Source organism: Salarias fasciatus, chromosome 23, assembly GCF_902148845.1.
Source record: "Salarias fasciatus chromosome 23, fSalaFa1.1, whole genome shotgun sequence".
Classification (NCBI taxonomy): Eukaryota; Metazoa; Chordata; class Actinopteri; order Blenniiformes; family Blenniidae; genus Salarias; species Salarias fasciatus.
This window is the reverse complement of record NC_043766.1, coordinates 19,453,128-19,466,093: the sequence shown is the minus strand read 5'-3', so window position 1 is coordinate 19,466,093 and position 12,966 is coordinate 19,453,128. Positions and strand designations below refer to the sequence as shown.

At 41.3% G+C, this 12,966-nt stretch overlaps 1 protein-coding gene across 3 annotated transcripts in view; it reads left to right on the top strand.

Annotated features, from left to right (window-relative positions):
• The window catches only part of tle2a (TLE family member 2, transcriptional corepressor a), a 38,061-nt gene extending 28,217 nt beyond the window's left edge, over nt 1-9,844 (top strand). For all 3 annotated transcript variants that reach the window (XM_030082760.1, XM_030082763.1, XM_030082761.1), the window contains exons 8-20: nt 354-370; nt 1,551-1,646; nt 2,118-2,162; nt 3,689-3,850; nt 4,314-4,440; nt 5,513-5,709; nt 5,990-6,069; nt 6,686-6,935; nt 7,272-7,519; nt 8,343-8,490; nt 8,605-8,755; nt 8,951-9,027; nt 9,302-9,844. In XM_030082760.1, the coding sequence (XP_029938620.1) occupies nt 354-370; nt 1,551-1,646; nt 2,118-2,162; nt 3,689-3,850; nt 4,314-4,440; nt 5,513-5,709; nt 5,990-6,069; nt 6,686-6,935; nt 7,272-7,519; nt 8,343-8,490; nt 8,605-8,755; nt 8,951-9,027; nt 9,302-9,409 (1,706 nt within the window). In that variant the 3' untranslated portion in view covers nt 9,410-9,844. The remainder of the gene's footprint in view (nt 1-353; nt 371-1,550; nt 1,647-2,117; nt 2,163-3,688; nt 3,851-4,313; nt 4,441-5,512; nt 5,710-5,989; nt 6,070-6,685; nt 6,936-7,271; nt 7,520-8,342; nt 8,491-8,604; nt 8,756-8,950; nt 9,028-9,301) is intronic.
• The last annotated feature ends 3,122 nt before the right edge of the window (nt 9,845-12,966 follow it).

The following is a 12,966-nucleotide window of genomic DNA, read 5'->3' as shown; positions in this document are numbered from 1 at the left end:
TCTCAAAGTGTAAAAACTGCAGATGAGTTTGGGGCTGGAGCAAGAGTTGGATTCCATTCTTAAAGATGAAAACATCTCACTGAAGTGGGAGTAAACACCAAAGCTTGGCACAATGGATTCTGATGATTGGTTTTGCGTTAGAGTTTTGGCAGGGCACAGAAGTGTTGCTGATAATAGCGCTCATCTGGAATAGTTTTCTTTTGAGTCATCAGCAACAGGGTGATGTGAAAAGACGGCAGGGTTTCTGCGTGTTTGTGTGTGAGTGTGAGCGTGTCCTTATCTGTGTCTGCTCTGGTTTGTGTCCTGGTGCCCGGCGCCTGGATGTGTTGGACGCTTCTGCCTGGAACGAACAGACCGTGAAGCAGGACCAGTGAGTACAAATTACAACACAATCACTTAGGTCAACCGCAGTCACACCTGTTAACACTGCTCATTATCTTTGATACTGTTTGTAAATCCAGTGTTCAATACTGGCGTCTTTTCCCAGACTTAACATGTTGTTGTTTTTTTTGTTTTTTTGTTTTTTTAAGGAACTTTTTATATAGCTCCAGAAAAGTTCAGCTAAAATCTGAAAAACAAGAAAAAAAAGAAAAGAAAAGAAAATTGTAAAAAATTTGGCCAGTTATTTTTCTTTTTTTTCCGGTTCAGTTTTGGCCTAAACGTTAGAAATTAAGGACCCTAAATCTCCAGCCTCTCTCCATGCGCTGTGCTGCAGCCAGTCAGTAGATGGAACAATTGCAGGAAAATAAGCTCTTCGAAGGTGTCGATGAGTAACATAAATAACTGACATAAAAAATAAATAACTTAAACATAATGTCATCAATGTCCATAATTATTTGTGTTATAGCAATTTGCACTATTGAATATTTTGAGTTTTCTCCTGTAAATGACTGGAAAGTGTTGTGTTTTTTGTATTGATGCTCTTTTTTTTCCCCACTGTATATGAATGAGCACTGTGGTTTATTTACATGTTATGTTTTTCCGTCCCTCATTCAACAAATAAAACAGACTCATTTTCTGGGCATATGCCCATTTTGTTTTGGAGCCATAGAATTTTTTTTAAAGAAAATAAACACGCAGTTGAATAGGTCAGATGTATATGTTTTAAATATAATATTGCAATTAAATGAACATGGTGGCTTGTATTGATAATCACTGATACTGAAACTTGTAGTTTAGCAATTTAATTCCTTGTATTTACAAAAGCAGAGCGTTCAATGGCTGCTTTAAAAGGAAAAAAAAAACTTTAAGGATTTAATTCCTTACTCTCTCTCTCGACACTGAGCACTCCGATCGATAAAGCATGATATTTTTTTACATTCATCTCCAGAGCTTACGAGCCCAACATGATTTATGCAGTTCCTCTCACCTCATTATCACCGTCTCCCTTCTCCGCAGCCCTCACACCCTATTTCTCCTCTCCTCCGTCCATCCGTCTTTCATTTCTCCTTCTTTTTTGCTCCCTCCCTACTAAACAGACACACATACATACACACATACACCTCCGGTGCGCTCGTTAGCTCATTGCTCCTTCTCGCTCCTCTCCGCAGAGTTCCCTGTCCAACGGGGATAAGGGTCGCCCCACAGACTACCTCAGCAATGGCAAGAAGAGGAAAGCTGATGAGAAGGAGTTCATGACAGACTATGTGAGTACGCTTTCAGAAACCTCTTAAATGTTTGAGTAACTGTTGAAAAGTTTCACTCCACTCTCCCACTCTTCAGTCTTCGCACAACTCTTGTGGTGTGTGTTTATGGCTGGCCGGCAGACCTCCAGGACCTGCTTGGTTTTTTAAGTCAGCATTCGGACAATATTTTTGTCTTCTGCTGTTTGAGTAACTCTTAAATTTTACTTGTAGGCTATTAGGACTTATAAAATTTAAATTCAATTATGAGAAAAGATATTGTTTTAATGCATCCCACAATGAGTAACATATAGGCATTAAGAGACTGTCAAACCTCTCTCGGTTTGACAGTTTTTTTTTTCCATTTCAGGTAAGAGATTGTCATGACGGATGTCTGGGTGTGTCTTTTCTGTGTGTTTATTTCTACATGTAATCTGCATACATCAAACAGCAGTGCTGGAGTAGCTCATCTAACCTTCTCTCTCTTTCTTTCAGGGCAGCGATGCGGATAAGAGTGATGATAATTTGGTGGTGGATGAGGTTAGTGGGCGGCCGTTGGCCTCCGTTTTCCAGCACTTGACCGCTTTCATCTGCATACATCATGTAAACACCCTGAAGGACCATATGAATAGTAATAATAACAGTAATCCCCCTCCTACGGTCCACTCCCCATTGAAAGAAATGTGCAAGTCTTTGTTGTGTGTCTGATGATAAGGTGTTTTCCTGCACCCAGTTGGTGCCCAGTTGAAGAGCAACGTTGTAGTGGGGTCACTCAACAGTAGCACTAAAAATATTCTATTAATTGCAAATTTCCCTGTTTTCATGCTCAGTGTTTCTGATGGAAATACCCATCAAGGACCAAAATCTGCTACTTTTTTTTCCTGTTGTAAATTTCCAATTGATTTTAGTTTCATTTTATTGTGCCAATTACAACATTGTCATTTTTTAGCAAGGTACATTTAAATAAAATACTTGAGAAAAAAAAAAAGCAAGCATACAGAGCATACAGGTTCTAAGGTAGGGGCTTGTACATGAAACTATTAGTTGATAAGATAAAGTTAAAGACAGATGGATAGGGTAGAAGACAACAAATCAACGAATGGACATTTAGCAGCCACACGCTGCAACTGTGAAGAGGATAGGAGGGAAAAAATTCACTTCTACAGTCAGAGAACCTGCAGGAAAAGAGGAGAGAAGACAGACTAAAAAGCAGAGAGACGGGGTTCACTGACATGCTATAGGGAAATATAGGTTTATGTGGACTGAAAACGATCATTACTGTGCATTAAAGGTCTCCCAGCAGTATAAATCCACAGCAGATTAACTCAGAAATGGTCCAGGGTGACCTGCATTTACTACAAGAAGATGTTTGTCTGAACTTTATCCTTTGCAGTTTAATACTTAGTGATCGATTCAATAAAGCTGATTAGGTACTAAGTGTTTTGGGTGTTTTTATGGTGAAATATTTTCTTTTTGACAATTTTTTTCCTCCTTTACCTTCAGTTGCACAAATTTAGCCGAGAGGAGAAATTTGTATCAAAGAAACCTCACTTGACCTGCTTGGTTTGTGAAGTGGTTTACATTTCAAGTGGACATTGGGATGGATGGGATGAGGGCTCCTGATTTTGTTCATCCTCACATATACTGAAAAGCAGTTAATTCCATCTGAGTTGCTCCTTTCATTCCTCCTGATACTCTTCCAAGTTTGCCTTTCCTTTTACAGTCATTATTTTTAAGCGATATTATCACCCTTTCCTTTGTTTTTGGAGTTTTTCACAAAAGAAGAAGCTTTATAAGTGTATTTTACACATTCTCTTGCCAAAGCAATAGACAGACGTACAGCTCTATGATATGCCTCAAAAAATATATTGAAAGTAAGCAAACGAAAAGCAGGTGAAGCAGGTATCTTTAAACAAGCATTTCTCAGGATATGAACAGAATGTTTTGCACAGATTGGTTTTGTACAATTGGCTTTTTTTGCAGACCAATCCTTTGAAATTATTGCAAAGTTTTTTATTGCTGCTATTTTCCCTAAATTGATCTTTTTTTAAAAAAAAAAAATTCAGGATCCGTCGTCCCCCCGCAGCGTGCAGTCCTACTCATCCAGGGAAAACGGTTTGGACAAGATGCCCCCGTCCCGTAAAGAAGGCCCCCCTCATGCCAGTCCCACCTCCTTGGCCTCCTCCAGCAGTGCCACCTCCCCGTCTCGTGGAAAAGAGCCCCCACAGGTAGACGGAAACTCGTCGCTCTTGCTCACCTCGGTGCGCCGCGTACTGCTTTGATCATGCTCTAGAATTCCATGTTTACATGTGCAGCCGCGACATCATGCATGTGAGAACACACACGGTATATTGCAGTACATCCATTTTTCCTCGCTGTCAGCACACACTGTCTTTCACTGTTTGGTTCAGGGTCGATTGCTTGTCTCTGAGTTATTATGCCGGATATTCCACACATCCAGTCTGCTGACATCCCACAGTGCTCCTCAGGTCCCATCTGCCCTCAGTCATTGTTTTATTTATGTTTTGCTTTATTTCGTCTCCATTCTTCTTTTTCCGTGACTACCTTCATATGTTTAAGTACTTCTACCATGTACATCTATTTATAAAGGCAAACTGGTTATTTTACTTTACATAATTTAATTTTTTTGGGTGTGTTGTTTAAATTGTATTTGCATTGCATTTGCACCAGAGAGAAAAGTCAAGCACTCCAGGAATGAAGCCAGGAACCCCCATGTCTCAGGAGTCAAACACCCCAGGGCCAAGTGGGCCCCCACAGTTCAGACCTGTACCGGGCAAACCTGGCGTTGACCCCCTTGGTAAGAACAGTGCCTGAGCTTCCACTTGTTCCTCCATAGAGACATTTCATTGGCACTTTATTTGAAAAACAGATCTTCAAAATGCCAGATGCTGGTGTGAGGTTTCCCCGTAATACTGGAAAAACTTTTGGGTTTTTTGAAATGTTACTCTAGAGACCTAACAAATTTATTACTCTCTAATATCAGATAAACCAGCCTTCACTGCATATAGATGATAATTAAAGATATGAATCAGTATTTGCAGAAGAAGTTTGTTGTCTCCATTAGCTTTGTTACTTGAAGTGATTCGTCCAACAATGGGCCACAGTCATTGGTATGGGAGTCAGCCAGCTCCCCAACACCAACCACCATCTGGACTTAATAAGCAGCTGTGGGCAAAAAATATTCAGCTGGCCTCACTACTTTTTAAATGGAAAGATTAGGAGAGGTGATGGACTGTGACTGTGAGCTGCTTCGTAATGAGCCTCCATCTATTCCAGTGTATCTCTTTCTCTCTTTTTCTACATGTTACCTACCTACCTACACACACACACACACACACACACACACACACACACACACACACACACACACATACACACACGCGCACGCGCGCACACACACACTCATGCATGCATGCATGCATACACTGCCAGACACGCACCTACACGTCCAGTCAGTTGATAAAGAAAAATGAGTGTGTGGCATCCTCCAATATACACAACTGCCTTGTTGCACGAAGCTACGGTGGCCAGCAGGGGTCAGTAGTGGTCCAGTGCTGCAGTCAGCGACTCCTGCCTTTTGTTACAGCTTGTTTGCAGCCTGTCAGTCACAGCTGTCTCACATGCTGAAAGGCTTTGAGTGGGACTCGCCTCAAATAAATATGAATCTTTTTTCCCCCCCGTTTATGTAACAATTAAAAGTTTAAACCCAGAAATTAGTAACATGCTGTAGTAAAGAAATTTTCTTCTGGGAACAATAAAGCTATTCTATTCTATTCTATTCTATTCTATTCTATTCTAATTTGTTCACTCTAGTAAATCAAAATAATGTGATTTTTGTCTTCTCTTCTCTGTCTCGCTTCTCCCCAAAGCTCTTGGTCTGAGAAACCCCTTAGCAATGCAGGGAGCGTACCCCCCAGGGGCTTTTGGCCTTCCCCCTCCGGGGGTGAACGGAGACCTGCCCGGGGCGGCGAGCTATGGCGCTGGTCTCCACTTGGTCTCCCCACAGATGAATGGAGCTGCAGCGGCGGCGGCTGCAGCTGCCGCAGGCTACGGACGATCCCCTGTGGTGAGCTTTATGCGCTGCAGATAGTTTGTCTTTCCAGTGTCACTGTCATATTTAATGCCTCAGCATACAAACCGGACAGAGAGGGCAAGAAGACGAGAGGGTGTAAGAGAGAGGGAAGCCGTATGTTCTTTTATTGTTAAGAATCTGGAAGTCTTGAAAAGTCTCTTTGCTTTGTTTGGATTTGGTTTAGTCGACTCTACCCTCCTGTCCGCTACTCAGTTTACATGTTTTCAAAAGCATTTCTGTTTTCAGATGTTTAAGACCTTCCTGTCTGTTCCAGGTGGGCTATGAGTCTCCACACCCACATATGAGGGTCCCTGGGCTTCCTGCCAGCCTGCAGTCTGCTGCCTCGGGGAAACCGTGAGTTTCCTCTTCCGCTCTCTCTATCTGTCAAATCTTCACCTGCTCACTATTAACTGATCTGAAGATCTCAGCCTCTTCTCAGATTTCAAATCATTATGCTAGATCAGAAAATAGAACAGAGACAGATCTTGAGATTTTGCGAGACGGGGTTCAAAAGAAAAAAAAAGTTAGTCCTAAACCTGAAGAATGCTGGGTCATATTGCACAGCAATAACTAAAAGATTGATTTGTTTGCAGCAAGTGTTTGACTTGACTTCAATTGTTTGAGATTTTCTTGTTCTTTTATTGGTAAATTGATATGAGGTGACATCAGTGATGTTTGAAAAAGAGTTTCATTCATTTTATGTGACTGTTGTATACTTTCTTAGTTATTCAAACATTGTCTGTAGTAATTATTCAGGTCGGTTTTGTTGTATTTGAAAAGTAGACCAGGTACATGCAGGAGGTCAGTCAAAAGAATGTTAAAAAAAAAAGAAGTCTCAACATAAGTAGTTTAATTTTTATTTTCATTTCCAGAATGCCCAGCTGCCTTTTCTGTCTAATTAGAAGTGTTACCATAACCTCCAGTTCTTCATTCAGTATTTTTCTTTTCTCGCCGACTGTCTCCTCCACAGCGCCTACTCGTTCCACGTGAGCGCAGACGGCCAGATGCAGCCGGTCCCCTTTCCCCCCGATGCGCTGCTGGGCCCGGGAATCCCTCGGCACGCGCGTCAGATCCACACCCTGAACCACGGAGAGGTGGTGTGTGCTGTCACCATCAGCACCTCCACACGTCACGTCTACACTGGAGGAAAGGGCTGTGTCAAGGTGTGGGACATCAGCCAACCAGGAAGCAAGAGCCCCATGGCCCAGCTGGACTGTCTGGTGAGACATGAGGGTGGAGGGGAGGGAGAGGGCCGCACTGATGTTTGTTGACTCATATTTAAAGTCTGTCTTGTGTCCAATGAGACAGCTTTACTACCAGAAGTGATGCTCTTGTTTTCAACACATAAAAATACACTTTGAGTGATGAATCACCTTTGTGTCGTTGTCCTCAAGCCAAATCCTCTGGCAACTTTATTTATCATTGTGATAATGCTGCAGCAGCACACTTAACTCTGTTTGTATCTTTTAGTCATGACTTTCACCATCTATATCTATCTACACACACACACACACACACAGTGCAACTGAAATTCTCATTTTTTTGTGTCCAATCAGAACAGGGATAACTACATCCGCTCCTGCAAGCTGCTCTCCGACGGGCGGACGTTGATTGTCGGTGGCGAGGCCAGCACGCTGTCGATCTGGGATTTGGCCACGCCCACCCCTCGCATCAAGGCGGAGCTCACGTCGTCCGCCCCGGCCTGCTACGCTCTGGCCATTTCCCCTGACAACAAAGTCTGCTTCTCCTGCTGCAGCGACGGCAACATTGTAGTCTGGGACCTTCACAACCAGACGCTGGTCAGGTGAGAGGAGGGAGGAGGCGGCTATTCGTGTCACATTAAAACAAATGTGGAAAAAGAACATTATTTTCAGTAGAAATTTTCTAATAAGTTGAAAGATGAGATAAGATGAGAAGGGAAGCTGGGTTGTGGATTGAGGAATTAAGGGGAGAAGGAAGAACACGCAGGGAGAAGAGGCAACGCTGTAGCGTCAGACATTCTCCAGTCTGAACTGTCAGTCATAAAGCAAACATTTTGTAAAACGGCAGTTGTTTTTTCCTTTATCCACAGCTGCTTTTACTAATGCTAGTCAGCAAGTAGACATGCTGACATGTTGCACTGTTCTTCCTGGTCTTATGAGGAGCGAAGCTGTAGTTTTGCTTGTTCGTATTCAAGTGAATGTTCTCACATCCTGTATCAGTACCACAGTGGCCATGCTCCAAACTAATTTTAATTAAAGCACGTTCTTCCCCTTTTTCCAAAAATACAAATATTATGATGTTATGCTGAAGTATGTGCTTTACTAGCTAATACTCAGTTGTTGGTTTCATCAGTCCCTGTGTTTTCATTGTAACATCAACAAACGCATTGCAAATATTTGGACTAGTTTATGAATGACAAATATGATAGACTCATTTCTATCATAGCTGCATAAATTGCAAGACTAACTTTAACCAAGAGTTAAAAGAAAGTAGTTTTCTCAAAACATTTAAATAATTTTTCAGAAACATGCAAAGACACAGTATTTCTATGTTGATTGTCATGACTAGCCATGAGGAAAGTTGCTCGGCAGGAGATAAAGTGAAAATGATGTACCTCAAACCTGTGGTGGATGTTGTGCCTGCAGGCAGTTCCAGGGCCACACAGATGGAGCAAGCTGCATCGACATCTCCAACGACGGCACCAAGCTGTGGACAGGCGGTCTGGACAACACTGTCCGCTGCTGGGACCTCAGAGAGGGACGCCAGCTCCAGCAACATGACTTCACCTCACAGGTACACTCACAAACATGATCTCTGCGGTTCAGGCACATAATCTGCTGACCTGTGGGTTATGATTATCACCTCATCCTGTCTTTCATGTTCTTCTTCTTCCCTCTCCACGTGCAGATCTTCTCTCTGGGTTACTGTCCGACGGGCGAGTGGCTGGCTGTGGGAATGGAGAGCAGTAACGTTGAAGTCCTGCACGTCTCCAAACCTGACAAGTATCAGCTGCACCTCCATGAGAGCTGCGTTCTCTCCCTCAAGTTTGCCTACTGTGGTACGTTTGCACATCACAGAAATTTACAGACTAATTGGATACTTGGGTCACATCACTGTAGCGGCTCGTATTTATTGCACGTCTCCTCCTTTTCTGCTCCCTGCTTCTTTACAAAAGTACTAGTCTCATGTTTCTCCATATCTCATATCTCCTGAGACTTTATCTGCTGATGGCTGCGTTTGTTTTGCCCTCTAGGTAAATGGTTCGTGAGCACAGGGAAAGATAACCTCCTGAATGCATGGCGGACACCTTACGGATCCAGCATATTCCAGGTAGGCCATCAAACGCTGGCATTAATGCACAGCATAAATAAAACTGCTGTTGACTTGATGGGGTGTTTTGATTTCTGACCCAGATACAATTTAGTTGTAATCTTTCCAAACTGCAATATCTTCTTCAGATCCAAGGGCTATTTTGGGACGGGCATAAATATTGTTGTGGCTGGAACAACAGCTTGCATAAATTCTTGTGTGCCTATTTGTCAAAACACTGTGAATTATTGACTGCTGGCTGCTAAGACCACCTTGTCTCTGTCCTTCTGTTCAGTCGAAGGAGTCGTCATCGGTTCTCAGCTGTGATATCTCTCCTGATGACCAGTTCATCGTCACTGGCTCCGGGGACAAGAAAGCTACAGTCTACGAAGTCATCTACTGAACTCTGATTGGCCTAAAAGAAGAAAACTAATAACCAGGGGGCGGAGCCAAGGCTCCCTCCTGCACCAATGACTGTACAGAGCGTCGGTGGCATGGAAAACAAGAGACACTTGACTTGTACTTTGTTGTTTTGTTTACGTTTGTGAAAGAAATTAAAGAGAAAGAGAAGCAAGGAGGCTCAAAGTCACATCTCTGGATTAAAAAATAAACTGAACTTTGATTTTAATGCTCTGAGAACGCTGGTTAGTCTATAGATGCGCAATTGTGAGACTCCTCCAAAGAACTTTTGTTTTTGTTCTTTATTTTTTTTTTTTTCCTTTTTTTAAAACAAAATAAAACCTCTGTAGTGAACAAGAAATTAGTGGAAAAGCATATTTTTTTAGCCTTTGACTTTTATGAAAACAGTCGGACCACATTGAGTGGGAGAGGAAAAAAACAGGTGTTGGGAGTGTTCAGAAAGGGCTGGAAAATTCTTAATGGATGGCCCATATTTCGCTGTGTGTGATGTCCAAGCCTGATTCCGCCTGATTGGCCCGGTCTGGTCGAGCTCAGTCCTCTCTCACACACACGTCTGCTCCATGGGGCAGCAGATGCGTGGCAGATGGCCGGATGGTGTGCTACGCTGTTCCAGCTATTTTTCTCCTCTCCTGGTTAAGTTTCAGCAGCAACATGATTGTATCATCTTTTTTGCATACAAGATAGGACGGGGCCTGGTTTCCTCTGAAGTCTGTTGAGATTCAGATGGTGTTTGTTCTTGTCTTTCTTTTCCTTTCTTCACAGAAAAACTAAAATGAACTGTGTCCGAAGATATTTTAGAGAAACCGACGTCAAACAGACGACAGGAAACAGACATTTCAAACAACAGGTGCTGTTCAGTTTCAGGTTCCGGACCCTGCTATGCCATTTGCATCTTAGACACACAGCATTAAACATGGTTTTCTATTGTATTTGTTCAGACGCATACAAACAGACAACCTGGTATTTTCACAAATGCATCATGACCCTTGAACCTTGCTATATATGGACATGTAAATAAAGTTGTCTAAAGGCAAACGAAGATGTAATTTTTGAGTTCAATATGCTACAAGGCAAAAAGACTGAGTTGCATTTTTCTAACACATTAGAATCATTTCTCTCTTTTGCTCAAGACTGGAAGAACTGCTGTGGCATCGAAAGGACAGGAAGGTCTTGTGTATGTGTGTGCATTTTTGCGTGTTGTGCACACAACTGATTGTTTTTCAGTTAAAATTCAACTCAGACTTTTGGCAGGTTTGTCCTGGACGTTTAAAATAGAAAAGGGGAAAAAAAGAGGTATTTGTTGGATATTTGTTTAAACCATAACAGCCAGAAAAGCATGTCGCACAGTGTGGTGCCAAAAATCACTCTTAGAAAAATTTAGATGAAAAGTGAAGGATGTGAATGGAGAGCTCACAGTCTGCCTCGCTCTCCTGTGATGGAAACATTTCTCTCTTTCTGAGAGAATACAAAGCTGCTCTCGTCAGTGTCTGCATCCTCAGACGTGTGAGAAAGTGTCTCGGGAACTCAAACCCACAGCATGAGAGACTCATGATTCACAGCTCCTTTGTGACTGGAGCTCTCGGTAAATAATGCAGCCATGCAGTTGTGTTTTTGCGCAGAGCTATCTTCTCGTGGGTGAGACAAAGGTGATCTGTACTACAATAGGCTGAGGGGTGGATTATTAAAGCAATAAATCCCAAAAGGGAGTTCTTTAGTGATTATAGGTGTTGTGACTGTTCCGCAAAGACAAAGCTTTAAGTGTATGAGAATAAAACCGGGAGGGGGTGCATTCATGCAAAGATGCATTCATCTGTCTTCTGAAGCAAAGAATTTTGGCATACTTTTGTCTGACAGCGTTGCATGAAACATCCTTTAATTTATTTCAATACAAGGTTGCAAAGAAAGTTTGACTGCTAATATCCATAATCACAGCTCTGATTTGCCTCAAGGCCATTATGGCTTTTGTATGGTTTTTGACTGGTGAGCACAGTTAACTAAAGTATGAATAAGAGACAAAAGACTGAAAAAAAGATGCTCACCTACACTCTGTAAATAATATCACTAATCTGGATGTTTCTGCAGAATAACTGGGGGAAAAAAAAATATATTTACCACACTGCATTATGAGGCAGCAGCTTTACAGATATCAAAGTCACATTAATTAAACAACACATAAATTTGTTTGTTGCATTTTAAGTTAATATTTCAAATATGAGCATATTTTAAATTCTGCACATTATGGACATATTCTGTAATGAGCCGCAACATTGTCTGCAACATTTTAAAAGCATGTGGGCACCTCTTACTGTGGTAACATCCTGAAATCCAGAGCCAGTGCCTGCAAGCTTAGTCATTTCCACTGTGCATCATTTTATCGTTGCATCACCAATCTGCCTTGTTGTTACTGTGATTGGTCTTTGGTCAGTTTGTGGAAAAAGCTTTTTCTTGTGCAGAAGTAGAAGTGATTGCAGTGTTCAGGAAGAGCAGCAGCTGATGGTAATTCCAAACACAAGCAAAATTTTTATTGATGTTGAAAGAATAAAACATTCCTTTTTGGTTATCTGACTTTTTCTTTCAGCATCCAGATTTTGAGCACAAATATTTATAGTCCTAGCTATCTTTGGAGTCGGGGGATAGGTTTTAATATCAGTTTTTTTCCCTATTAATATTTTGGAAGAAGTCCTGATATAAAAAAAAGATATTTAGAGGGTAAAACTATGAGTTTTTCCACTGAAGTTAAGGTCTAAGTGGTATTATGAAAATCAGCATGATGAAAGAAACGTATTGTGAAAAAACTGCTGCTACGAGTCAGACTAATTTTTTTTTCAAGTTAAAGCTCATGCTTAAGATTAAGCTATGGTTTTACTTTATACAATTTATCCCTTCATTTTTTTTTAGAATTAACTTCATTCTGAAATCCTAAAAAAGTGGTAATAGTTTGATGTGGCAAAAAAAAAAGTCTACCATTAGTTAAAGTGTGGTTTTATCTGTTCACCCTCTAATCAAATTACATTTTCTATCTTGTTTTTGTTTCTCATTCTACAGGCACTAGAAGCCACCCTACCATGGGATTTAAATTTAAATTTAAACAACAACAACAACCTTAAAGTTGTTCAGTGTACAATTTCAACTTTGGCTATATTGCAGAGACACATCTTCCCCTTCAACCTGATAAAGATTATTTTTGGACAAAAAGGAGTTGCAGTCAGACATGACAGAGCGAATAATTAAATGAACTCAAACTGGCTGTTATGACTTTTCAGATGTATAATAGAATAGAAATACATTTTCTCGTCACCATGGCAGCAAAGTTGGAAACTGTGTTTTCATCGTGAAATTGAGTTCACAGCATCCTCTGTGGCAAAAATACTTTTTTTTAATTTTATTTTTATAGAAGAATAGAGTAAATAAAGCTGCCAAAACTTGAGGGGCTGTATGCTGCAGAGGCTTTCCCGCACCGCCGCTTTTTTGTATTATACTTGCATGCATTTCAGGAGTAAAGACGGATTTGGTTCAGTATTGTGGGTTTATCATATCAAT